General features: G+C 55.2%; 6 protein-coding genes across 6 annotated transcripts; 4 read left to right on the forward strand and 2 right to left on the reverse strand.

Annotated features, from left to right (window-relative positions):
* Window positions 1-3,022: 3,022 nt before the first annotated feature.
* Window positions 3,023-7,710, reverse strand: CkaCkLH20_06354 (uncharacterized protein; the record flags this gene model as incomplete). The annotated part of the gene is made up of 5 exons (XM_038889071.1): window positions 3,023-3,643; window positions 3,708-4,154; window positions 5,691-5,973; window positions 6,043-6,117; window positions 6,179-7,710. The coding sequence occupies 5 exons, from the start codon at window positions 7,708-7,710 to the stop codon at window positions 3,023-3,025; spliced, it is 2,958 nt and encodes a 985-aa protein (XP_038745872.1).
* An 886-nt stretch (window positions 7,711-8,596) lies between these two features.
* CkaCkLH20_06355 (major facilitator superfamily transporter) lies at window positions 8,597-10,421 on the forward strand (the record flags this gene model as incomplete). The annotated part of the gene is made up of 4 exons (XM_038889072.1): window positions 8,597-8,762; window positions 8,818-9,417; window positions 9,480-9,931; window positions 9,999-10,421. The coding sequence occupies 4 exons, from the start codon at window positions 8,597-8,599 to the stop codon at window positions 10,419-10,421; spliced, it is 1,641 nt and encodes a 546-aa protein (XP_038745873.1).
* A 963-nt stretch (window positions 10,422-11,384) lies between these two features.
* Window positions 11,385-12,467, forward strand: CkaCkLH20_06356 (uncharacterized protein; the record flags this gene model as incomplete). The annotated part of the gene is made up of 1 exon (XM_038889073.1): window positions 11,385-12,467. The coding sequence occupies one exon, from the start codon at window positions 11,385-11,387 to the stop codon at window positions 12,465-12,467; it is 1,083 nt and encodes a 360-aa protein (XP_038745874.1).
* Window positions 12,468-12,630: 163 nt separating this feature from the next.
* On the reverse strand, window positions 12,631-13,797 carry CkaCkLH20_06357 (phytanoyl- dioxygenase; the record flags this gene model as incomplete). The annotated part of the gene is made up of 2 exons (XM_038889074.1): window positions 12,631-13,471; window positions 13,538-13,797. 2 exons carry the CDS (start codon window positions 13,795-13,797, stop codon window positions 12,631-12,633), a joined length of 1,101 nt encoding a protein of 366 aa, XP_038745875.1.
* A 667-nt stretch (window positions 13,798-14,464) lies between these two features.
* CkaCkLH20_06358 (X-Pro dipeptidyl-peptidase C-terminal non-catalytic domain-containing protein) lies at window positions 14,465-16,231 on the forward strand (the record flags this gene model as incomplete). The annotated part of the gene is made up of 1 exon (XM_038889075.1): window positions 14,465-16,231. One exon carries the CDS (start codon window positions 14,465-14,467, stop codon window positions 16,229-16,231), a length of 1,767 nt encoding a protein of 588 aa, XP_038745876.1.
* A 4,906-nt stretch (window positions 16,232-21,137) lies between these two features.
* On the forward strand, window positions 21,138-23,108 carry CkaCkLH20_06359 (uncharacterized protein; the record flags this gene model as incomplete). Its single annotated transcript, XM_038889076.1, has 3 exons — window positions 21,138-21,278; window positions 21,332-22,937; window positions 23,062-23,108. 3 exons carry the CDS (start codon window positions 21,138-21,140, stop codon window positions 23,106-23,108), a joined length of 1,794 nt encoding a protein of 597 aa, XP_038745877.1.
* Window positions 23,109-25,642: the final 2,534 nt, after the last annotated feature.

A 25,642-nucleotide genomic window follows, 5' to 3' on the forward strand; every position in this document is an offset into this window, starting at 1 on the left:
TAGGACACCAGCAAAGGGATTGATTTATCATTGTGCTTAGCATGCATGGATACCATACACGACATGAATTGAAGCGACTTAAATCTTGGAATTGACAGAAAACTACTCTAAAGTACGCGAAGAGCATGCTTGCAAGTATGATTTCTCATGGGTACGTCTTAAGAATTCTCGGTTGGAACCTGCAGCTCATGTGCGCAATGTCAGAAACTCAAGTATGAGTTAACACTTGGCGTGCTTATGAATAAGGGTTGAAATCACCCAGCGGAGACTTGCAAATGCGCCTCATAGACAGTGGTTCGCATTTACTTGCTGCTGCTTCCCATTGATAGTTACATTTACAATGCAGGCAAATGCGGGGCGATCGCCTGGTTGACGTGGCCTGCGATGAAAGGTGTAACACAAATGCAGAGAGTCACCACCTCAAAAACACATATTTCACGGAAGTCGCGCTCGGCTTCATTGGAATTTTCCCGGCCTGGTTCTTCTAGATCGCGAATCTCGTAGAGATGTGTTATTAAATCACAGAGCTGTACACCGCTTGTCATTGTCTCTACTATCAGCACGCAATTGACAAATGTGCTAGCTATGGACTACCAGGGCACGATGTTCAGAAAAGGTTAATACTCGTCGGATACGCCTGCCATACCCATTCCTCATCCTCTAGCGGTGGTGGTTACGACAGCACTGGCTCATATAACCACACAACAGGAGTGGTGCCATCTCCAAAGCAAGAAGCACCTCGTCATTGGTCAGACTGGCGATCGGATGTCCTCAAAACGACAGAGCTCGATAGAAAGAAGCGCCAAACAAAAGATATCGAGCTAGGAAAAGAAGAGAGCGAGAGTGTCCCGAAAGTAGTCGCAGCGAAACAAGAAACTACCAAAGAACTACCTGGCGATTCTTTCATCCCACCTGGAAGTGTTTCGCCTGATTCCTTCGACAGTCGCTACAAGTCCCATTACAACAAGCAGCGGACTCCTAAGAAGAAGGAAACCCAGCCCCGTGAGTGCGAAATCTATGTTTCGAAAATTGCTCACCCAGCACGGCTTTCTTTCCCCTTTGCCAAAGCATATATATACATATATATACTAACTCCAAGGCATTCTAGATCAGCGATTACTCGATTTGGCAACATCATGCCTTCTGGAACAGCCCACATTACGGCGTTGTTGGAGCGTTGCCCTGGCCAACCCCAAATATTGTCATGATGCGACTCTTGAGATTTCCCGGCAAATTTCTGCGTATCTGGAGCTTCTCAAAGACTGCGCCAACGACCCATACCAATTCAGAGACGCTTTAGACCTTATATCCGTCAAATCCGAACTTGTAACCAGCATCATTCAATCGCATCAACCGCTACATGGATATCATCAAGATGTCAGGGAGAAATTCGACACTTCAGCAACTGATGGGGCCAACAGATTCGACCAGGTCTATTACGGCTCGCTCGGATCCAATCTTGAGGACAAGAGGTTATTTCTTCTCAGAGGCACTCCTATTGAACATCTCAAAGATGATGTGAGAAACTGGACAACAAGATATACCCGATCAATCTCCCCAAGGCCGCTACGCTCTTACATGACGTACCTACGCAACGTGTCAGATATCTTACTGGAGTGGACTTTCAGTGCAAGGAGGAAAAAGGAGCGAGATAAGATCTGTGTGAAACCGCTGAGCTGGACCTGTGTGAGTAAATACTCTATCTTGGGGACCGCAGATTCAAGCGAACTAACTACTTTTTCCGAGCCTACAGCCGCATTGCGGTCGCCGGGTATCTGACTTCTACTCTGAGAATCGTCAAGGGGCTCTGGATGAACTCAAAACGCTTCTTGCGGACTACTCTGAATTGCAATGGCGGGGCGATCTTTTCTCGGCCACGAGGGACAAGAACGAGAGGGAAGAAGACGCTGATATATTCTCCTCAACAACGACAAATGGCAGGTTCCGGGGCTTCTTCCAGATCTGGTCTGGACCAGCGATTCAAAACGGTCAAACCCCTCTTCCCAACCACGAAGAAAAGCAGGATACCAAGAATGATCCCGAGAAATGCACAGTCAGCAGGAGACGCTCAACTGAAACTACCAGGCCGAACCATAACTTCGTGCTTCTCTGTATTCCGTTTATGAAGTGGGGTACAAAGGCACATCAGCCAGATGTATGCGCCGTTGAATCCGACCAGTCTTTCTTCAATCTGCTGAAGACATCATACGACACATACCGCGCCAGAACGCGTTGGAGCAGGTTCAAGAAGGTGAAGGGCATTCATTTCGTTAAGGTAAGTCATTATAAGCTATTTTGAACATCCATCAAGGAACTAATGCTAGGTCACTGACTTCTCAGTTCGAGTTATTTCGTAATCAGCTTGCCAACGTTTGCAATTCTGCCTTCTCGCCGATCGGAGTGGACTACGAGTACGAGCAAGCCGATACCGAGCCCCCGATTGGTGCCAACCTCATGATGCATCTTTTTGAGAACCCTGATCATGCGGACATCTTTCCAGTCCTCTTCAAGAGAATACCGAAAAAGACAAGAGAGCGGCTCCAGCCGTGCCCGGTCAAGGGCAGCTCTCTTGGCTGGGGAGTCCAGTTCGAAGAAGCAATCAACAGCTTGTACGTTTTTGGTTTTGGATTCGTGGGGTTCCTAATTTCCCTGATTATATCTGTCGCATACACCATTGCTACGGGGGACATTCAAGGGGGGTTCGGGGTCGGGGCATTTGTGCTGGCGTTCACACTTTTCTGTGGCGGGACACTTCACTCGTACGTGGGATAGATACCACGAAGACTGTGGAGACCAGGTGAGGGACAACAAAAGCATGTATCAGATAAGGATACTTCAAGCTATACAATTACTAATATGCACACGAAATTTATGTTCAGGTCTACTTAATGAAGAGCAAGGGGGTGCCGCGGAAGAGAAAGCCGAAGAAGAGAGATCCGCGGAAGGAAGCCGCGGAACAGAAAATCTCTACCAGTGACGGCGGTATGTAAGTTTTGTATAGGTTGTGGAGTTGATCCATCGCTCAAAGCTGCCAGCCGTTCAAGACCTTGGTGTCATTGAAAGCAGTCAAATCCAGGTAGTGAGCCTCTCTCTCACCGCCCCGTCCAAAGTTCTCGGACGTGATGCCGAGCAGAGTGGCCGAGGTAGTAGAAGAAGTCAGGTTCGTCAACCCAGGGAAAGCAGCCTCGAGCATGTTGGAAATCTCCTCGGGGGTATAGAAGTCGGCGCCCTTGGCCTCGATGTTCTGCTGGAAAAAGGAGACGTAGTCGCGGGTGTGATCGATATCATTGGTGGCGGTGAAAGAGTCCGTGGACAGCGCGTGGCCTGGGATGACCATTTGGGGACGGAGACCGGAGATGAAGTCGAGCGTCGCGAGCCAGGACTGGGTGAGGGCCGGGGTGAGAAGATCGGCGAGCCAGGCGTGCATCTGGTGGCCGTAGACGACGTCGCCGGCGATCAGGGTCTTGGAGGAAGGGATCCAGAACATGGCCTCGTCGACCGTGTCGCCGCCGGCGGGCTTGAGAATCTCGATCGGGCAAGCTTCGTCGCCGGGGAGGGCGAAGAAGGAGAAGTTGTAGGGTGTCGGGATCGCGGGTTCGGAGGCGATGACTCCTTCGCCGTAGATGGCGGTCCAGTCCGCGGTCTGTTATGCGTCACGTCAGCGATGAGCTCTAGTTTTCTCCGGATTGTATGTTTTAGTAATTTACCTTATTGGCAGCCTCGTTGTTGATCCAGTAAGTAGCCTCGGGGATTGCGTAGTGCTTCGCCCCCGGGAAATGCTCCAGGAAGGCCTTCCCACTGAGATAGTGATCAGGGTGGTTGTGGGTGGTAAACGCAGCAACAAGGGGCTTGTCAGTGATGTTCTTCACCCATTCCGCCAGAGCAGTTGCCTGGGTCACCGCCATTGGCAAATCGATGATCGCAGCTGCTTGAGAACCGATGATGAGAGAGGACACCATATCCAGAGACAGGCCGTCGTTGATGTGGCTCTCGACCTCAAGACTGCAGCCGCAAGCCGCAGAAACTTGCTGGCAAAGTGCCCAAAGGGCGGCAAAAGTTGCGCTTTTCTTGAATATCATGGTATCAATTTCTTGTTTTTGAGCAGTGAAGACAAAGAGATGAATGCAGTTGAGGTGCTGATGTGCTGTGCTGTCCTGTACAACTCCTGTTCATTCGGGAGCATCAGGAGTATTTATTTGGCTGGATGTCCAAGTCGTTTTCTGGAACATACATCATCGCCGCGATCATCTTCGATAATATGCTTCCGAAAGACAAATTTACCACACCAGCCCGGGGTTCGTAGAGTTGTAGAGTCTGTACAGGCTTACTCTGAAGAAACGGAACCTTTTTGTTTCCGTAAAGCCAACTTGCCTCCGTGACAACAATGGGCAAATATGTCCGATGTGGAACCCCCCCGACTCAGAGTTTAAGCTTGTTAATGCGGTTCTTACTAACGAAGCCACTTGTATCGAGTGCCAAGTCCTCCACGAAATCTTGATAGTCGCCGGGAAAACATTTCTCTAATCCACATACGCAGATTTGGGCTTCCTTCGGTCATGCCTGTTCGGAGTCTTCGGCTGATCCCCACTAAGTTCTTTACAGCCTGTTATTTCCTGGGTAGGCAATCGTTCGCCGGAAGCATAATTTTCGTTCTCATGATGGAAGGGACGCCTCAGTACCCATTCTCATCATAATCGACTACTCCTGCTCTTTCTCCGAAAGGTAGCCTCACTCTTCCACAGGCGCGTAGAAGGCTCTTTCCACCAATAACAACGGCGTGGTGGCAGAGTGGTTATTGCGCAAGACTTGAAATCTTGTTCCCTCGGGAGCGTCTGTTCGAATCAGGCCCACGTCGATTTCTTTTTGTTTGTTCTTGTGTGCGGTTCTAGAAAGCATGGTAATGCCACCATGGGTAACGTAGCCGTAGGGCGGAAGCCATAGGGCGGATGAACTGGTCAACTGGAACTATGACGTTGCTCGCCGCGCGGGTCTCCTTTTCGGAAAGGAGAAGGCAGGTAGTTTTAGACAGGGATCCCAGGGTGTTCGCATTCGGGATCCTTATCTCAACGATGGGATTCTTTCCGCGGTTCGATCGTCCCATGACGTGCCAAGTCGGCATGACAAGGCGAGACATGAGTAATGACATTTGACTGAGCCGGGCCGGGCTGAGCTCACTGCGGCTGAAATTGCTCAGCTAGAAGCTGTGAGAAGCATGACCAGTCCCATCCGACTCCATCAGATAGACTCGGGGACCACTCGTCTCCTGGCATTGGCAAGCCTCCCATTGGATCGTATCCAAAATCTCCGCCGGAGACGATGTAATTGTGGTTAAACAGCGGCGCCGCCGCCATGTCAGGGGTGGGACCGGCGTCCTTAATCTGGCCCTCGCTCTGTCCGGTCCAGCTATCTGGTGTATTATGATTTACCTCGTTCCCTTGAGATGACCAAGAGTTTCTCTGAGACTCTGCTGCAGGAGGGATGGTTTCCGAAATGGGTTGAGCGGCTAGTCGACTGGGAGCCGGTGAGGATTGTTGAAGAATCCCGTCGATCTTCTGTAATAGGCTATTGAATAATCCATCCCCACGCAGCCGCGAATACACCTCCTTCATCGTCTCGGAAGCTGTTTGAACGAGCTGCCCAGCACATCTGTCAGTCTAGGCTACATAAGATAGTCGGGGAGGCCGGCTTACGTGAAAGTCCATCGCCGAGATTCGAGAATCCGGGTGGGTAACGATGTGCACTGACAAGGTAGCTAGGGCATGGAGCGCGACAAGAAGACTTGGGTACACTGAATTTGATTTCGAGTCGAGTGTCTCGACGAGTAGGCGCAGCATCTTCCTGGCGGCGTTGGCTGCAATCGACTGGCCGTTGCGTACAATGTAGTCCCAGGGTTTGCCTTTGGCAATGATATTGGCGCCGCTTGATATTGCCTCTTCGCTGATAAGAAGACTGTTTCTTGAGAGAATGACAAGTCTGCCATTGTGTTAGTGTGGGTGGTTAGAGTTTCTGTTTTGGGAATACAGCTTTAGGGGTAAACCTTACGCATTGTTGTAGTGCATCGAGATAAATGAGGCAAACGGACATATCCTAGACCCGATAAGAATATCCGAGGTTGGTCTTCAGAACGAGGTTAGTTCCTCAAGTTTCGTTTTCTTTGGGGAGTTGTGCTAGGACTCACCTGAGCTCATCAGGAACTGATTCGCCCCATCTCGTGAGCAGCAGCTGTGCCTCGCCGGTCGTCTGGACCTTCTCGGTGATGACAGCTTGCAGCGCCGGTCCTGCAACACCGTCTTCCTTTCTACTGACGATAACAGACTTCCTTCCAATCTCGCTGAGAATCCTCGCAAGGTCTACCGTGACGGCAAAAGCCTTGCCCCTCGACGACGTACCCGCTTCCGTGTACGTGTCGAGGTCCTGCACGTGAGGCGGGTAACAATCCTCATCGTCAATCGACGACAAGCGACCCATCTCGAACGCCAGGAACTTCTCGAACGCATATATACCCAGCCAGAAAATCCGGCGCTCCTCGTCGTCGAGCGCGCCCGGCTTTCTGTTCTGGCATTTACGACGACACGTGCGAGGCTTGTGCAGGCCCATACCCGTGGCCATGTTCACGCCGACAGTCAACGCGTTCCACGACCCGGCGGTGTCGTCGTAACAGTGCATACACAAAGCCAGGAGAACAATCGCTCGAACATTGTCGACGCTGTTGGTAATCACGAGGTGACCAAGTAACGTCTTGCAGTAATCCAGATACTCCTGAGGATCTACTACCGGGTCGAGGAGAGGTTCCGCGGCAAAGCCGATCGACCAGACGAGGTACAGCTGAGCGAGAAGGGCGATGCCTCGCCTCTCGGCAAACTCGACGGGATTCGACCCCAACGCCAGGTCGATGTCCTTTTGAAAACTATCGCGATGGAGCAAGGGGTAAAGCACATTCACGCCGTCAAAGAACCTGGCGGCTAACAAGCGCGCAGATCCCGCGGGCGGGAAACGACACGGCTCAGACGAGAGGAGGGTCCGTATACGGTGGGATGACGGGTTGCATGGCGGCAGACCCCTCCTATGCTGCAGCCCCAGCCGACGCGAAGCGAGATCGATCCAGTCGGCTAGGATCTCTACCGAGGTACTGTGGCGACTTGGTCGGACTACGGGTAACTTTCCTTGGAACTTGCCGTTACCGGCGGCTGGCTCTTCATCTTCTTGAGGAGGGGGAACATTAGGCGCGGAAGTCGAGCTGCGATGGCCCGGTGTAGGAACCGTCGACCTCCCCGAGTTGTTGTCGTCGCGGCTGATGCTGGCCGCGGATGGTGAGCTCTTATGGCCCGAAGCATCAGCAGCAGCAGCAGCGGCGGCCGCCGAGCTGACGCAGATCTCGGCCTCTCTAGCCGGAGGTGGAGACGCGTACGGGCCCGCCGACGCCGACGAGGACTGCGGCAGAGACGAGTTGGACGCCCTTGACATGCGGCGCTTAGTCTCGCGGCGCTGTACCTCGACGCCGGGACGGCGGCGGTCGGTGGTGACGCACTCGATCCCGGCGGCTATGCAGGCCCTGCAGGAGGGTTTCTGCTCGTCGCAGCGCGTCTTGCGGTTGCGGCAGTAGTTGCAGGCGAAATTGATACGTCTCCGCTTCGCCGGCTGGCCGTCCGGGCCTGAGTCGACGAAGGACTCTGCCGGAGTGGGTACGGGGTTGTCGTATGACGATGACATTGTTTCTTGTTTGAGGACCAGTTACAAGACCGGAGTCCTTGATGACTGACTGACTGGGAACTGGACTGATTGGAGCGAACGTGTCGTAATCTCGTCCCGACCCAGCGGCGGAGCTGGAGCTGGCTGTTCGGGAACGCGCGCAAGAGGCTGGGTTGGGGAGCATCGGCTGGAGCAAGCAGCAGCAGCAGCAGCAGTTGGAGATACCGAAGCGCGTTGTTAAGAGCGAAGTACACTTTTTGGCTCAGGTTCCGGAACGTTGGGCACGGCTCAGCAACAGGTTGGATATGCTGGGGAGCGATTCATGTGGACGCCAACCGACCGGCCCCTCATTCCGACGAGGGCCTTCCGATGGTGGGGGTACCCATGCAGATGCCGCCATGGCAGATCTTCACCGCATTACGCGTGTCGTGAGTGGTCAATCTTGGAAGTTCCCCAGAATATCCCCATGGGGTTTAATATGAATAAAGCCGTGGGGGAACGAACTTGTCCCATTCCCCTCCCCGCATATGCCGGCTTGTGAGTAAGGAGTATGGAGAGTCTCATAGTATCGGGATTTGATGGGTCTGAGCCGAGCCGATGAGCCAACCATGTTGGAGTGGATGCAGATTGGCAGCTTCGTGTCAATACGACAATGAGCCAAGGCTACAAGACGTCGACGAGATGAACTCGAGGGCCTTGATTTATGAGACTCTTTGCTGCGAGTTGACGAGAATAGACTTCCGGTTGAGGTGTATATAGACACAGACGTAGAACTCCATCCACCTCAGACATGTCCCTGACTCAGAAACCTCCGACCTCACCTCTAGGCCGAGGCTTTGTCGAAGCTTGCGATTATTCCTTTTGTTTATGCTATCAGTTAGGCAATTGCCAATTTGGCTGATTAAACATGCACGAGCCTACTAACACAAAAGATGACGAACCTCGTGTTGACACGGTTGAGTCGCCCATTCGGAAGGGCCATGACAAACAGGATGCACAAGCACATGGCACCGTCCAATTACTTCAAGGAGGATCTGTTGTGTTGATTCCGACTCCGAGTCCAGATCCTAAAGGTACGTGTTGTCCGTCGTTGCTAATCCTGAGTAAACTACTAACCAAAGACAATAGACCCTCTGAATCTCCCGACATGGCACAAATACCTCATCATCTTTGTCGTCGGCTCATACTCAGCCATCGCCGTCCTGGTGACTTCAGGACTAGGCGCCGTATTCCCCTCTGTCCTTAAAGAATACCCACCGGAAGAAGCAACCCGCGCAACGGACCTCCTCACCTACCCAACACTATTCATGGGCATCGGCAACCTCTTCTCGATGCCCCTCTGCGTGACCGTCGGCCGGCGCCCGGTGTTTCTCGCCTCGCTCGTCCTGATGGTCATATCCGGCCTCTGGTGCGCCTTCTCCGGCTCTCTGAGCAGCCACATCGCCGGGCGCAACTTTTACAGCATTGCTGCCGGCCAGAGCGAGGCGTTGGCGCCCTTCATCATCGAGGAGATCCACTTCCTCCACGAAAGGAGCGCGAAGTTGTCGTGGTTCATCGGCGTGCAGACCGTGGGCACCGCCGGCATGTTCGTCGCCACGGCGTACATCGTCCCGGCTTGGGGGATCAAGTGGTGGTACATCATCGTCACGCTCATCAACGTCGTCATCCTCGGCTTGGCGTTCTTCTTCGCCGTGGAGACCAAGTATGATAGACCCAAAGATGCCGATCGTAAGTTGATACATTAGTCGTCCGTCTCGAGGTTCCAGCATGCTGATGTGTGAATGTTGCAGGGGGCGCTGTTCATCTGAAGCTGGATGACGACGGCAACGTGGCCAAACAGGGCGACACCGAGATGGTCTTCCAGGTCACGACCCGCGAGAACCACGTTCTTCAGCCGGAGGTGTTTGGCGAGCGCACTTGGCGGTCGGATCTGCGGATCTTCCACTTCAAGCCGGAGTGGAGGCAGACGCTCGTTTTCTACAGAGAGACCTTTCAGTCGCTTTGCCTGCCCAACATCGTCTGGATGCTGCTTATCAACGGAACGTTTCTGGGCATCTACATCTACCAAGCGTCGACTTTCGCCACGATTCTCATGTCACCGCCGTATTCTTTCCAGTCGGAGTGGTTGGGATATGTTCAACTAGTCCAGGTGCTAGACTGTGTCATCATGGTTCCCCTCCTCGGCTACGGCTCTGATATGCTGGCTCGGACGAAGAGTACATTGAAGAACGGCGTTTTCCAGGTAAGAGTGGCTTCTTGGTTACGACCTTGACTTAGTATGAATGAGGACTGACCAAAACCTCTCACAGCCCGAATACCGACTGATCATCCTCAGCATCCCCATCGTCTCGGCCATCGTGGCATGCGTCTTCTACGGCCAGGCCGGCGCATTCCCCGAGCGATGGCACTGGATGACGATCGTAGCGCCTTACCACGTGGGCTACTTTGCCTTCCTGGGAGCCAACCTGATCGGCATCACCTACGCCATCGACAGCTTCCCGAGTAAAGCAGGTCCCCTTCTGCTGGTCATCTGTGCTGGCCGCGGCTTCATCTCGTTCGGACTGAGCTATTCCACCGTGCCATTGATCAATCTGACCGGGTACAATGGAGCGATGAACATCTTTGCGATTATATCGGGTGTGCTGGGTGCCATCACGATTCCGGTGTACTTTTTCGGAAGCCGGATCAGGATGTGGGCGACTAGAAAGTTGTGGCCTGAGATTGCTCAGTGATAGCGGTAACTTTTCAATGCGAAGGACATGAGAAATGATGTATTTCAAAGCGGTTGTAAGTCAATCTTGGTTGTAAGTCAATCTTGACACTAAATATTCCGAAAGAAGGGCGGGATTCGTGATTTCGCGTCCCATGCCATCATGTAGACATCAATTATCATGGAACCCTTCTCCTTGTGATGACTGGAGGTACGTGTAAGTCATTCGAAAAGCAATATGTTTCGCCTCTAACCCCCCGGACTCTTAAATTATTGAGCATCGAACTGCTTGGTATCACAACCACGACCAAGTGTGACACTTCCGGCTGCCGCAACGTGAGAAAAAGCGTCAATGGGGACTGTGAGGTGTAGGTACATCTCGAAATTTGCTTAATATGGTTGTAGTTGAAAGATTCTTATATAGCTAATTAGACGTTCGACTTACGAAAGGCGCGCTGAGCCATTGATAGGGAGCCCCCGGCATAAAACAATAAGATCACCATCATCATGCTTACCTGGCGAATGGCGGCTGGTGTTGAGGAGGGAGCATAGATTTATAGATGTTTACGGAGGGGTGTTGGACATAGTTGAAGAGAAGTGCAAGGTACGAGGACTTCAGCCAGTGATCAGTGAATTACAACTGTGATTCTCTACTCATCATGTGAGGCTACTGGCTGAGAATTCGGATTGGTTGACAAATGTATGGGCCACTTCACATTGAGGCGCGTGGGCGCGTTCATTAATTGAAGGGCACGCGAAATTGTCGCGCCAATCCCTGCACTCAGATCGACACTCACGAGCACTTATCCTCCATACTTCACTATGAGCAACTCACACTCACTTGAATCAAAAACAAAACTCATGCCAACCATCTGCCATCCAAAAATCAACCAGCACGCTCACTAATCTTTATATAATAAACCGAACCAAACTCCTCACGCCTGGAAAAGAGCCCATCATCGCAACCCCTCAAACCGCCGTCTTTATGTCCTTTACAACCCTCACGGATATCTGCTGCGACGCAGACCCCGACCCCTGCAGAGGCTGCCACAGAATCGTCCACACGCACGCGAACCCCTCCACGTTCCTCTGCGCCCGGCACGACTACAGGCTCCGCAGCAAGACCGCGTGGGCCGTGTCCTTCGGCGCCTCCACCAGCGCGTCCCTGATCGACTCCGTCCGAGCCGGGTGCGACGCCGACGAGGCCGAGCTCGCCAGCGCGACGCGCGCGCTGGGGGCCGCCAGGGCGCGGAAAGCCCGCGCCGAGGACGCCGTCGCGCATTCCGCGAACGTGCTGGTCGAGGCCAGGGCGCAGTGTGCGCAGGTGAAGCACGGGGTGGAGGCGGAGTACCGGAGGCTGTACGCGGCCGGCGCGGAGTATCTCGGGAAGTGGTTGCTGGAGAGGGGGGAGATCCCGAGAGAGAAGGCGGTCGAGGTGGAGGATAGGATCGGTCCTATGGTGGAGCTTTTGGAGAGACTGGATGAGGTTACGGGGGAGGTGAGGCGGACGGGTCTCATGAAGGGTTATCCCGACTTGGAGCAGAGCTACTCCTGTCGAATCAAGGACGAACACCCGCCACAGGAGACCGCGGCCGCTTCTGAGCCGCCGGCTGAGAGGAAGAGGAAGAGGACGAAGCGGACTAGCGACTCACGAGCACACCCATACCCTCCTCCGGAACAGAGACGCCGGACGACTGGAGAAATGGCCGTGAGGAGCGAGTCCGTGAAGAGCGAACCCATGGATGAGACCCTGGCTGCGATCGCACCTGCGCCTCAACATCCCACAAACACGCAACAACACATCAGCAACAGGACCGAGAGCTCGAACGCCCGTCCTCTGAGCCCCCTCTCCGCCGCGATGCTGGGAACGACGCCGCAGGAAAGGGCATGGAAGGCGCGGATACTGGCGGAGCGGAAAGCAACCCCGCTCACCGGACGAACCGTGCAGGAGATCGACAAGGCCTTGGACGATTGGAAGAAGAGGTGTGCGGGAAGAGTCTCGTTCTTGACGACCAAGACGTGGCACGATCTGCGCAATGAGCGGGCCATATTATTGGGCCAGCTTTGACGCGCTTTTGGTGTTGGGTACGGATGGGGATGGCCGGAGCGAGGTGGTTTTTAACATAATTTCAAGCATGCTCTCACACTGGATTGTATTCTACGCGATAATCTGGTATTCGGAACATAACTACATCATCCACCATCAAACAAAACCACACATTCCAGCCCTCCTACGCCTCAATCGGCGCCCCCTGAATATACGGAATCCCGGTCAACCTGTACCCCCTCTCCGTCAACCTCGGCGCGCTCCTCGGCTTGCCCGTGTTATACGGACACGGCTCCCCGCCCCTCTTCACGGGAATCCCACCGACGTGCATCGCGTTCGGCCAGTGCGTCGTGCTCTGCAGGTTATCGAAAGCCCCCTTCTTCCTGACCAGGTCCTCCTGGCTCGCCTCCGCGACCGGCATGTAACACGTGTACACGCAGAACCGCGGGCCCTCGCCCTCCGGGCTAAGGTTGTAATGCGGCGTCCGGCTGTCCCACAGCAACAGGTCCCCGGGCTCCGCGTCGATCTTGACCCACTCGCACCCCTTCTCCGCCAGCCACTTCATCCCGGCCTCGGTAAACCCGTACCACTCCTTCGTCCACGCCCAGATGCGGTCCGGCTCGTCGCGGAACGCCTCGTGGAACTCCTCGCTGAGGAGGTGGGCCCCCTTGCAGACGATGAGCCCGCCGTCGCGGGGCCCGTTGGGGAGGATGTTGACCAGCCCCTGGAGGCAGCGGAAGCCGGGCTTCTCGGGGTCCTGGTCCTGGTGGGGCCAGGGCTTGTTGGGGGCGACGTCGGGCCGGTTGGGGAAGGCCATGTTGACGGCGTCGAAGGAGACGATGAGGTCGGGGGTGTCGTAGACGGTCTCGAAGGCGGAGACGACGCCGGGCTCCTGGCGGACGGACCAGGTGAAGGACTCGTGGGCGATGCCGTAGCCGAGGCACATGCCCTTCTCGGTGATGATGGGGAGGTTGGATTCTTTGACGGTGCTGGGGTCGTTGCGGTCGAAGCCGAGGCCGCCGGCGCTGTTTTTGGCGGTGGTTAGTCGGAAACCGGATTCACGGGATTGCGGGAGGTAGGAAGGGACTTACAAGTTTTCGAGGTAGGACATCATCTCGTCGCCGTACTTGTCCGCTCTCTCGCGGGGGATGGCGCCCTTGACGACGACGTAGCCGTCGCGGAGGAGGTCATCGCGGAAGTCGCCGTACGTGACGCCCTCCTTGGAGAAGAGCTTGTTAGGGCCGGCGGGCTTCGGGACCAGAGGCGCGGCGGCCGCCGCCGTCTCTTGTTTCTTGCTGGCCGGGACCGTGATGGTCGCCGAGGCGGAGTTGTAGTCTGTGGCGATGACCATTGTGATCGAATTTCAACAGGAGACTCTTGCTCTGGTTCGTTCACTTGTGGTGAAGATGACTCGGTGGTGGCATGATTCAGGGCATTCGAAGAAGGTTTCGAGATCTGTTTATACTTGACATCAACCCATCTGAGAAGTTCGCCATCTCAGCCTCGATCCACGAGTCTGGAATGTCTTTCGTAATCCCGACGAGGCTTCTTCGTACACAGTGAGAACTATTCCGAGGAAACGTTTCGGGCCATTTAGCCCCAAAGTCGTCTTTTTGCCTCTTCGGCCCGGGACGGTATGAGTGGGGGACAGACCTGTGGTGGGAGTTGACGTTTCGCACCTATGTTTCGGTTCGGGAAATGGGCCGGCTTGGTGTTGTTCGGCTCGGGAGTTGGTGGGTCCTCCGGCTCCTCTCCCCCGGGGTCGAACTAACATCATGCATCGATATTATCGAAATCGGCAATCTCTCCCGGAACTCCATCGCGGGGAAGATTCGCGGCTTCTCGATGTTGGTGACGAAACTTGCGGATGGCATTTGGTCTCTTAAATGAAGTCAGCTGTCACGATGTTTCCTCCCAGCTTCCTTCTGCGTGCCGTGTACTTCACAACAACCATCATACCTTCGAAGCCAGTCATCTGAGGACACAGTGAAGGGAAATTCGAAAAGAACCACTTCACGATGACGTCCACATCCTTCCGCGGGGTCTCGGTCCCAATCGAGCCCCTCAGCGCCCCGGTACACAGTCACGGCTACACCGGCCTCGACCCTCGCTCCGAGACCCTCCCCAAGGGCTGGAAATACCCTCACCCGGACGCCCGCCCTCTCCCCTGCGACATCCGCGTCGACCACGACGTGGCCCTCAAGATGCGCGACGGCGCGACCCTCTACGCCGACATCCTGCGGCCCGCGACCTCCGAGAGGGTGCCGGCCCTGATCTGCTGGTCGCCCTTCGGCAAGACGTTCAACGGCATCATGTCGCTGGGCTACATGACGCCGTGGAACCTCGGGATACCCGCCGGCACGCTCTCGGGCCTCGAGAAGTTCGAGGCCCCGGACCCGGCGGACTGGGTGCCGCGCGGCTACGCCGTCGTCAACGTCGACACGCGCGGGGCGTACGACAGCGAGGGCACGATGGTGATCATGGGCACGCGGGAGGCCGAGGACGGGTACGACACGATCGAGGCGGTGGCCGGGATGGGCTGGTGCACGGGCAAGGTCGGGCTGGCGGGGAACTCGCACCTGGCGATCGCGCAGTGGTTCATCGCCGCGCTGCGGCCGCCGAGCCTCGCCGCCATCGCGCCGTGGGAGGGGTGCGGGGACCTCTACCGCGAGCAGTTCGCGCGGGGGGGCATCTACGCCGGGGACCTGTTCGATCAGCTGATCGTGAAGCACATGCTCAAGGGCCGCCACGGGCTCGAGAGCTTCAGGGAGATGTACGAGAAGCACCCGCTCGCGAACGCGTGGTGGAACGACAAGAGGCCTGATATGACGAAGATCAACGTGCCTACGTATATCACGGGGACGTGGACGAACACGATGCACGGGATGGGGGCGATCAGGGCGTGGTTGGAGGTGCAGTCGGAGGAGAAGTGGTTGAGGTGGCACCCGTGGCAGGAGTGGTTTGACCTCTGGGGCAACCCGCAGGCCAAGGAGGAGTTGTTTGACTTCTTTGACTTTTACCTGAAGGGGGTGAAGAATGGGTGGGAGAAGACGCCGAAGATTCGGATGGCGCTCTTGAGGTTTGGGAACAAGGTGCCGCAGGCGATTGAGAACATCGTCGAGGAGGAGTTCCCGCCGAAGAGGACGGAGTACAAGCAGTTCTACCTCGGGAGCGGGGAGGAGCTCGTACCCGGCGCGGCGCCGGCGGAGACCCAAGACGTCGGGTATGATTCAACGTCTTCGGAGAGCGTGGGATTCACGTACACGTTCACGGAGACGACGCGGCTCATGGGATTGCCGAAAGCGGTGCTGTACATGTCCTGCGCGGATCACGACGACATGGACGTGTACGTCATGATCCAGAAGCTGGACCGCGAGGGGAAGCAGATGAAGAACCTCAACATCCCGTGGAAGGGAATCCCCGTCAAGACGTTTGAGGAGTTCTCGCCGGAGCAGGAGACGGAGGTTGTGCTGTACAAAGGCCCCGTCGGGATCCTGCGCGCGTCGCACCGGGCGATTGACGAGGCGAAGAGCATGCATCCGCACTGGCCGTACCATCCGCATGAAAAGGAGGAGAAAATCACGCCTGGCGAGGTTGCGAGGCTGGACATCGGCATCTGGGCTACCGGTATCGAGTTTGAAGAAGGGGAGAGCGTGAGGATCGTTGTTAGTGGGAGGAGCTTTGCGGTGAATAATTTCGGGGCCGATCATGGGTTGAATCGGGGAAGGCATGTGGTGCATCTGGGAGGGAAGCACGCCAGCCATGTAATTCTTCCGTTTGTGTAGACGCCGATGTAGTTGTCGATATCCAATCCCGAATCCTTAAGGTTTGTATTCAAGTCGATCTCGTAATCTTTGTGTGCTGTTCGACCAGACGATAGAATAACGATGGTGTACTGCGTCTGCATGAATATGAGTGATGACGCTTGGGCCAGGCGTTCAATGCCGAATTCCATGATCATGGATGAGGGGAACGGCAAGGACTGACGATATCCCTGACGAAAGTTCAGTGCTTGCATGAGATGGTCTGCTATGCCGCAACGAGTCCCCCTCCTCAGCTAGTCAGCCCCGTTGATACCGACAGACATGGCTCATTCAGCAAGGACACCGAATTGCTTCTCTCGAAGTGAACTGTCTAAGCTCCTACATATGGTGAATCAAATACCCTCAGAATGGCACGACGTCGCGTCCGCGTCCACCGCGTACCCTTGCAGGAGGGCTGAGTCGCATTTGCAGGGATATGAGGTGTCTGGTCGCGTGGCGCTTCAAATTGAGTGCATTTGCACCCCGGAGGAGGGGAATCTGCCGGCGTTTCGACCGGGCAAAATTCCCCCCGCCTGATGACGTTGCTGAGAATAAGTTGGCGATGGTCCTGACGCGAGGGTGTACCTGCGTAAGCGAATGCAGTGCTATCCGAGGAACGAACTGTCCAACATCTCGAAATTGCTGAAGACGAGGCAGCCACGGAACACCGCAGGAAGCCCTCAACCGGCGGTGCATGCGATTGCGCTGGACATATCGCGGGCCGCCTCCACGGCGTCAGCCATACTAGACGATGGTGATCCGACGGGTGCGCCGGCCTCTTGTCTTAATTGTGGTCACACGACATCCGAGTCATGTTGAAACAGGACGTTGCACGTAGGCTGAACTCAATCAAACAATTTCTCGACCCGATTGATTGCGAGGAGGTTGGGGTCGGCGTATCGAGAGCCGATTCTTGCTTAAGTCGAAAGTGTTCCTTCGAAAGGCAGAGCGCTGAGAGCATGTTGGGCGGCACACGGCTCCAACGGAACGTTAACAAGATCCTAGGAATGCCATCTGGAGGCATTGACGCCGGCAATGGCGGGGAACCGGAGCTATCTTGGAATAGCGGCCGATGTGCGTTTGGCAAAAGGGGCTGGGATCGAATTCCATCATATCTCCAAGGCTTTGACCGGCCACAACTTCGTCCTCGTACCAGCTTGTGGTTCAGAGCAAGACAGTCTCGGTGGCCCCCGCACAATCAGAGACAGAACGGGTGGCTTGGGAACTTGGAAGTCGTGCCTCTTGATCGGTCAAGACGCCGGTCGGGCTGCGATGAGACGGAGTCGAGGGTTCGGCGGCGCAACATTGAGGCGGTTCGGATAAGCAGCTAAGAGCCGGCGAGGTGTGACGGCGTTGAGTAAAAAGCCAAAAGCCGGCGGGCTCGAAATTGGCAAAATCGATATGCCATCGAATTGCCCGTCAGTAGCCTCGATTGGGCGAGGACGGTGGCCGAAATCAGGTACCAATGTGACCTCCTTCGGGTTGTGGCAGCCGCATGATTTGCGCTATGGCGGTGATGGAAGGGAAAAGACGGCTGCTATCCGTAGAACTGGAGGCTTCTGGTGTCGTTTGTGACAGTAGGTTCTCGTAGTACGGACGTAGGATGCGACGTGTTCGTACAACGTTTGCTTCTTTCCTGGAACATGTCTTCAACGCCAGCCTTTTCCCGTGAGTACGAGGCCGGTCGAGCAAGACCTTCCTGGCCATTACTTCCAGGTTGACTCTGAAGGGAACAAAAGTCGACCCCTTTTTCGGGTGTGATGACGGCGCCCCTGAAAAGTGAAAGGTGCGCGGCAGAGTTGGGCTGCAGCCGAGACCGGGGCATGCCTTGTTTCCGTCACACTGGAACGGTCTCCCATTGGGCGTGCTCTGAGGGCGAGATGCAGGAGGATGCAGGAGAAAAGAAGGAAAAGCAAGGATGATAGCTCGGAGCAATTGGCCGTCACCTTTTTTGGTGTGGTGAAAAATTGGATGACTGCATAATCCCTGACTTGCATAAGTGGGATGGATTGTTTTGTGCAGAGAGAGGTACCTACCTGAAGAAGAGGAGCTTGGACGTGGTACTAGCTGTTAGCGCAAAAGGCAAGAAAATGCCCGAGCTCCTAGCGAGCCGGTAGCTTCTCTTTTAAGCTTCCACGGTCGATATTTTCGGATTTGGACTTGTCCATCCGCATTTCTGACCACAATGCAGGATTGATGGTCGTGGGTGGAATGAGAATGGGGTGCAGAAGGTCATAGCAAAGGGCCACCTGAGGGGCCGAAGGATCTGACAGCTGGACCCTGGCGCCGACGGGCCGGTATGAGAGATGGGATGAGGGGTCCAGGGAATGTTTGTGTGCAGCTCCGGGAAGCTTGACACTGACTTCATGGCATCAAGAAGACGAATGCGAGACTGAGAAGAATACCAACATAGGAATTCAGCTTCATCGCTGCATCTCTGTAATTACTAGTAGAGGACGGGACCGATCTCTTACCAAGAAGCCACCCGCTAAAGAGGGGGACTAGCGACTGACGGGTGTAAGCCGGCGGCACTAACAGCGTCGACCTCAAGCCGGCAATCTCCTCTGGTCTGTTGTTCCTGACTTTTGATGGTGTTTTGGGCTTGCCTTGATATTCGTACCTGACGAGGCGCTTTTAAGACCAACCAAGAGAGGAAAAGAAGGAAAATGGAAATGAAGGGAAACTGCAATTACCCTTTTCTTCTTCGATGCTCTTTCTCTTTCTCAGCCCTGCCTGAAGGCTCCTTCCTTCACCAGAGCAGCCTGGCTCAGACCTTCCTTGCTTGATTCTTATTCACTTTTGTCATTTTCACTCGGATTTTAATTCGTCACAATTCCAACATTCTTTCCCTTGAACAGAGAATTTTCTTCTTCTGCTTGAATCCTTCCTTCAAACCAACACCAACACCAACAACACCACCCCTGGATCACACTATCCACTCCGCGTCCAGGTCCCGACATCCCCCACCGCGATCCTTGCCTCCTGCCCACTCGCAGTGACAGTCTCCCTTCCTGGCCGGGCTGACCTCCGCGTCGCATCGCATTCGAAGCTCATCTCGACACAGTCATTGGCTGGCCGGCTTCAACATCGCCAGGCTTCAGACTCAGACTCATGGCCTGCGGCTTCTCCTCCTTGCGACGACCCCTGCAACTTCCCTGCGCCTGCGCCTACCCGCACCCTCGTCACTTTTGTCTCGCTGCATGAGACGTCCCGTCGCGTCGTGTGCCCTCTTGACTCTTGACTCTCTTTCTCTCTTTCTTTCCTTCCGACTGGCGACCGAAAGAAATGTGTTTCTTGCTCCTCCGTCATCCTCGTCGCCCGCTTGCTCCCCTCCCGCCAGTCGCGCTCGCCAATATCGCTGCCAATGCCTCTTCGAAGCTGACCGTCGCCGCGCTCTTCTAACGAACCCTCTCCTTCCGATCGCATTTCTCGACTTCAATTGGTACCACAGCCCTGTCGACCATCCACCACTCGCCGTCCGATCTCCCAGGGTCCTAGGGTCTTTTCGAAGCGAAACCCAGCCTTTGACGGAGTCAATCACGAGAACGCCCCGTCAAACTCATCGTTTCTTAGACGGCGCCGACGACGTTATTGCTTATCGCAGCAACATCTACATCAATACTGGCAGAACCGACACCGACGCTGACGACGAGACCACCACTCGAAGTCCGACATCTCAGCGTTTCACCGTTCATCTCTGCAATTTAAGATACCCAGCATTCTTTTTCTTCCAGCCTCCTCCGCCAGTTGGCTCGACTTCGCTTCGACATCCGAGACATTCCACCATCACCGCCGCCGTCAATTGAGACATTCCTGTGCTGCCACCGCCGAAAACTCGTGGCAGGATCTGAGGATACACCCAACGACGCGGCCCAACGCTACCCCCAACTGCCGATCCAACGCCCTGAAAAAGACCCGATCCTGGAACTCGAACCTACTTTTCTCGACACCCGTCCATGCCGAACCGTTCGACGTAACCCAGTTCTCGTGTTTAAACGGCTCCTGCTCCCAAGTTGCGCGCAAAACTTCAGCTTCGCACTTGCGGCACGCCCACCACATGCCGCAATTCGCAGGTAGTTGAACGCTACAGAAACCAGGTTCTGGCCTGCTCTCCCGCAATAGCAGCCACCACTATACCTTCAAAGCGCACCCACCACAACGACTATCAGGTCAAATTCAAAGGGTATATCGACAAGGATTGTGAAAAGAGCCTTAACTCTGCCGCGTTTTCGTCTTTTTTTCTCTGCACTGTAGTCAGGGATTGGTCCCCTTTCTCAACACCATCGAACGTCCTCTCGCCAAGCTACGCTAGCAACACGCAGCTGCCATCTGCGCTTCCGCACCCCAGCAGGCATCATCCCCATCGCCAGGACTGACTATTGACCAATTCGGGCTGTAACCACCACAATTCGACTGCCGGTTCGATCCTTCGTCCAAAGAGCCGTCTGTTCAGGGCGGCCGGTGCTATTGTGGCAGCATTGGCCTGGTCGGATCGCCAGCTTGGTTTCGTCGTTGCTTTTCCGCCAACAACATGGAAGGTCGGGCACAATCACGCGATCGGGAGAGACCGCATCCTTCTCCCAACTTCCTTCGCACATCCTCGAGATCGAGCACAAGTACCAGCGCGACCCGAGTGACCCCCAGAAGCGCCAACAGCTCGACTTCACACCTCGTATCCTCCCCGCGTTCATCGAGCGGCCACCCTTCCCATAGATATCACCACGCTTCATGCGCCCCGTCCACCACTTCCAGGCCTGCTTCAGTATTGTCCAGAGACATAGCCTCAGAATCCGGCAGGCAAAGCGCGGCGTCTAGCTATCTGCAGGAGAAGCTCCAAAAGAGCAGGGAAGAGGCAGAGCGATTGGCTGCCATACAGTCAACACCCAAAATGAGTCCCTCAACGGAGTTCCCTCCAAGAAGCCAGACCTCTTCCACGAAACGTGGTTCTGTCGATGGCCTTCGGCCCATGTCAAGCGGAACTAGCGACTCGGCGAAGAAGAGGGGAATGGGGCTGAAGGAGATGGAAGCCGTAAGTGTCCTTTGCGCCATGTTGTAGTATGTTGCTGACATCGATCGTCTTAGTCTGTCTCCACTTTGCACAAGCAAAACTTCGATCTCAAGCTCGAGCTGTTCCACCGACGCGAAAGACAGAGCGTTCTCGAAGAACGCATCGAGGCACTCGAAACGGAAAAGGCACAAATAGACAATGTGAACGATAAGCTTCTGGACGAGCTGGACAAAAGAGACAAGGCAGTACAGGAAGCGGTCCAGATGATCGTCGCTCTGGAGGCGCAAGTTGAGACCATGTTGAAAGAGCGAGAAATGGTGCGGCAAGTCGACGCAGCTGCATACTCCCCGGCGAGCGAGCCTGAATCGAGGCTTAATGGACCTACTCCCAAGCCCAAGATGGCGGATCTGGCCCGACTTGAGGAGGACGCGAATACGCTCACTCGCATGCCAAGTTTCATTTCGGATCGTACCGAGAACACCGAGAACTTGCGAAGGGTATATCTCAACTCTCACGGCAGTCCTCTCAGCTTGCCTAGGATCAGGACTGAGGACACGGATGACTACGAAAACCCTCGGATTGACACTTTGGTGAGCCCTAGCCTCAGTGTCCTCAGCGAGAGTTCTTTTATCAGCGTGTACGGAGAGAGGGATCAGGATCAGACCATCGTAGCGGACGATGCGTCCATGATGGATGGCGCCTCTCCGCACTCCCGACCGCGCAAGCTCTCCATGGGCAGTGACAACGTTGAGCCGCAGAAGCCCATAGTTGCGGCACCATTGAGGCCTGACAGACCTAGTCGTGCTAGCTCAATCACTCGCACGACAGGTCCCGGTCAGTTCCAGTCGATTCAGGATATCATTGATCAGACATCGCCTCTCCAGAAGCTGGCGCGGCTTGACCGTTCATACCTCGACAGGTCGCCAACACAGGAACATCTCTCATTCGCTAAAAGGGGGCAAACGCATCAATATGTCAAAGACGCGAAACAGGGGACTCTACGTAGGGTCGTGACTGATGGGCCGGTGACCAGATCTTCCGACCAGGCTTTTCCTCCGACTCCCGATACCATCTCAACATCAACTCTTCGAAGGTTCAACAACTCCGACGACAACATTGACCGCAATCGCAACGTGTCAGGACAGAAAAGTCAACCGTCTGTCTCGGAAAGAAGGTCTGATGAGGCAGAGCACACGAGAGGCGCTCCGGCTCTCCAGCAGCCTTTGGTTTCCGCCTTTGGTAACGGACCAATCAGTAGCGCCTTCGACACACGGCCACCCTTGATTCCTCGCCCTAGGTCGGCAGACGAGAGCACGATATCTCATCACAGAGAGCCTGACTGGGGATCTGAGACTGAGTCAGTACACTCGCTAGACTCCAGCCTCGATATTTGGCTGCAGCAAGGCAAGGACCCCAAGGGCTTTGAACAGAGCAGAAGCAATTCTCCAGATCTCTTCAACTTCCCTCCATCAGGTGCTGGATGGGCACCTGGCATGTTTGAGTCAGTTGCGGCCCCGTTTGGCCTCTCTCAGCCAGTGATCAATCCTGTCGATCTCATGGCAGCGCAAGAAGCCTTGTTCCCAGATGCGGTCCACCCCCCGCCAGCTCCTAACAGGAGATCCAGTCTGGGTGCCAAGACCGGGCCAACATCTCGACACTCTCCTATCCACGGGAAGCTGCGTAAGGACCCATCCCGCAGTAGTTCGAGACAGAGCAGTGTAGATGCACACATGCTTCAATTGGCAGACGCGGTAGCTCGGGCTTCACCCATGGAGTCAAAGTCCGTGTCACGTTCGAAGGACAGCCACTACCCTCCTCCCTCCGGGGCAGCTCCTCGCGGCCACCGATTGAATTTCTTTCGGAGATCTATCGGTGGCGGCCCCACGGCAGCTCTCCCAGAGCTATCACCACCCGCTGAAGAGACAGGGCACGCAACGAATCCTGCTCCGATGGGCATGCCGTCCTGGGGGCAACGAGGCAACATGATAGACGAGGATAGAGCCAGCGCAACACCGCCTCCCATCATGCGAAACCCTCGGCCTCATCGTGCTGTCAGCGTGGACCATGGCGCACCGGTAGTTGACCGCCCTCCGATGACTCCAACAACACACGTCGATCATCGTGCGTCTCTCACTCCTGTCCCTAAGGGAACATCTTCTTGTGAGACGACGCCTAGAAGCGCTAGCGCCAGCGGAGGCGCGCCTTTAAACAAACGCAAATGGCTCCCGGGATTCGCCCGGACTAGCAGTCTTAGAAATCGTGCTGGCTGAGGAGGCCGGGCGTTAGATCCAGGCGCGTTGAACAACAGCCCTCGCCAAAGTTGCCGCATCCTGAAGAGGAATGCACATGAGCCCGACGAGGCTCCGAACTGGGTGAAATGGCCCAGTATACCATATCTAACCTCTGCCATGGGCACTCCATGATGAATAAAACTACGTAGACAGGGCGCAGTTGGGTGCCGCCAGCAAAAGCTTTTGATACTCTCAGGGCAGCCAGCGATGGTTTAGGCAGGAGTTGATGAGCATGAGTAGACGGAGTAGATGGAGTAAATGGTTCGATGGTCGTTCTCATCGGGCGCGTAGAGACGTATGGCACGGCTTTCGCGATTCTGAGCGAGCGTGCTCCCGTAGCGAACGGGCTTCATACTTAACGAACCAGTCATGGGTAGATGATAATAGGACTCAAAGATATCCCTTATGAATCTTCCGCCTGTAAGATGTATGTCTTGATGTCTGCGAGTGTCCCACGTTAGTCAGAACCATCGGTGTATCGGTAGCTCACCGGACGGGTGCTGGTATCCGAGCTGCACGGGTGAATGGTCGCTCGCCGGATATCCCCCCGAGCTGAGTTCATCTTCCACAACTGATCAGTTCTTAGCTGGTTCCATCCTGTTTTCGAAATTGCTGAAACTCGAAATTTCTGACGAATTGGCGTGCCTGGAGTTGTTGGTCTCAACACGACCAACAGAACCCAATCAACAGCTTTCCCGCAGCTGACAAACGGTTTTCTTTTCGACTTCATTTATGTTAGTCCATTCATTTATGTTAGTCCAACAGCGAGGAAACGGAAGCGATGCCCCTCCTCTCAATGATCGGCCGTATGGCATAGATGGTCTTGTCGCCGACGAATTAGCACCCCAGGCAACAACACCATGACCAGAATAAACATGCCAAGCAATCCAACAATCGAAAAGAACAACACTCTCCCCGCTGGCATGGCCATGTCATCACGCAGGCAGCAGCAAACATCACCCGCGTGACCGACCTGTTTCCCATGACCTCCCAAAACCTCAATCTCGAAGCTCTAACTCCCAGACTCCCACCAAGCCCCATTCCCCTCAATCCAAGAACCAAATCATCAACCTGTCCACCTGCACCATGCACGGCGACGAAGACACCTGCCCCGCAAGACGCTTCTACAAAGCCCCCCTCCCGCCCGAGACGCACGTGGGGTATCCTTCAACGGGAGGGGTGTGGGTTGTGAGGTTCTCGCGGGACGAGGGGTGGTTCGACGGGTTTGGACGGCGGGACGGGCGGAGGCGGACGTGGGCGAGGGAGCCGGAGGGGTGGAGGCTCAGGATGGGCATGGTGCTTGATATGGATGAGAAGTGTGGGGTGATTGAGATGTTTGGCGGGGTGTTTTATGAGGACGTCGAGGGGGCGGGCGTGGGGGAGGTGCTGGCGAGGAGTTTGGTGGAGAGGAGGCGGATGTTTGAGAGGTATGGGGAGATGTTGGGGAGGATGGACGATGGGGAGTATGTGAGGACGTGGATGATGGGTTCGGGGGGGCGGGAGGAGCATCCGGAGAGTGAGGATGAGTACTTTTGGGATGATGAGGCTGAGAGGACTGGGGATGGTCGTGGTAAGGGATGTGTGGTCTCATAGTGGAGGCACCAGATGAGATGAAGAGAGACCTGAGCGATTCTAGGCTCCGTATTTCCCTACCGACAACGTCAAGAAGAGTTCCATGGTGCTCTTCTATAACTAATGGATATAAGTCATAAAAGATATGTTTTGCATATATGTGAGAGTCCTACTTGACCGGCTAAGACGGCCGTCGGCGAATCGGCACCTTACGGGACCGGGTCGCCGGTAACCGAACTTTAACCCCGGGCCGCACCGATAAATTGTGGAGCATCGTAAATCGGCTGTCCCCTGCATTAGCTGACTTCAGCGTCGCTATTCTCCCACAACCACCACTGCAAATGGTGCAATTGCTTGAATCTTTGATCATTTGAATCCGCAGCCCGAAATACTTGGTGTTGTTTTTGCCGCCTCCTTAAGGGCTTCGATGACGGCGCGCGTGACCTCACAGCGGGACGCCGCAGCGTCGCCGCCGACGACCGCGAACCTGAAGCTCTCGCCGTTCCTCCGCCCGATCAAAGT

This window comes from Colletotrichum karsti, assembly GCF_011947395.1.
Source record: "Colletotrichum karsti strain CkLH20 chromosome Unknown Scaffold18, whole genome shotgun sequence".
Taxonomy (NCBI): domain Eukaryota; kingdom Fungi; phylum Ascomycota; class Sordariomycetes; order Glomerellales; family Glomerellaceae; genus Colletotrichum; species Colletotrichum karsti.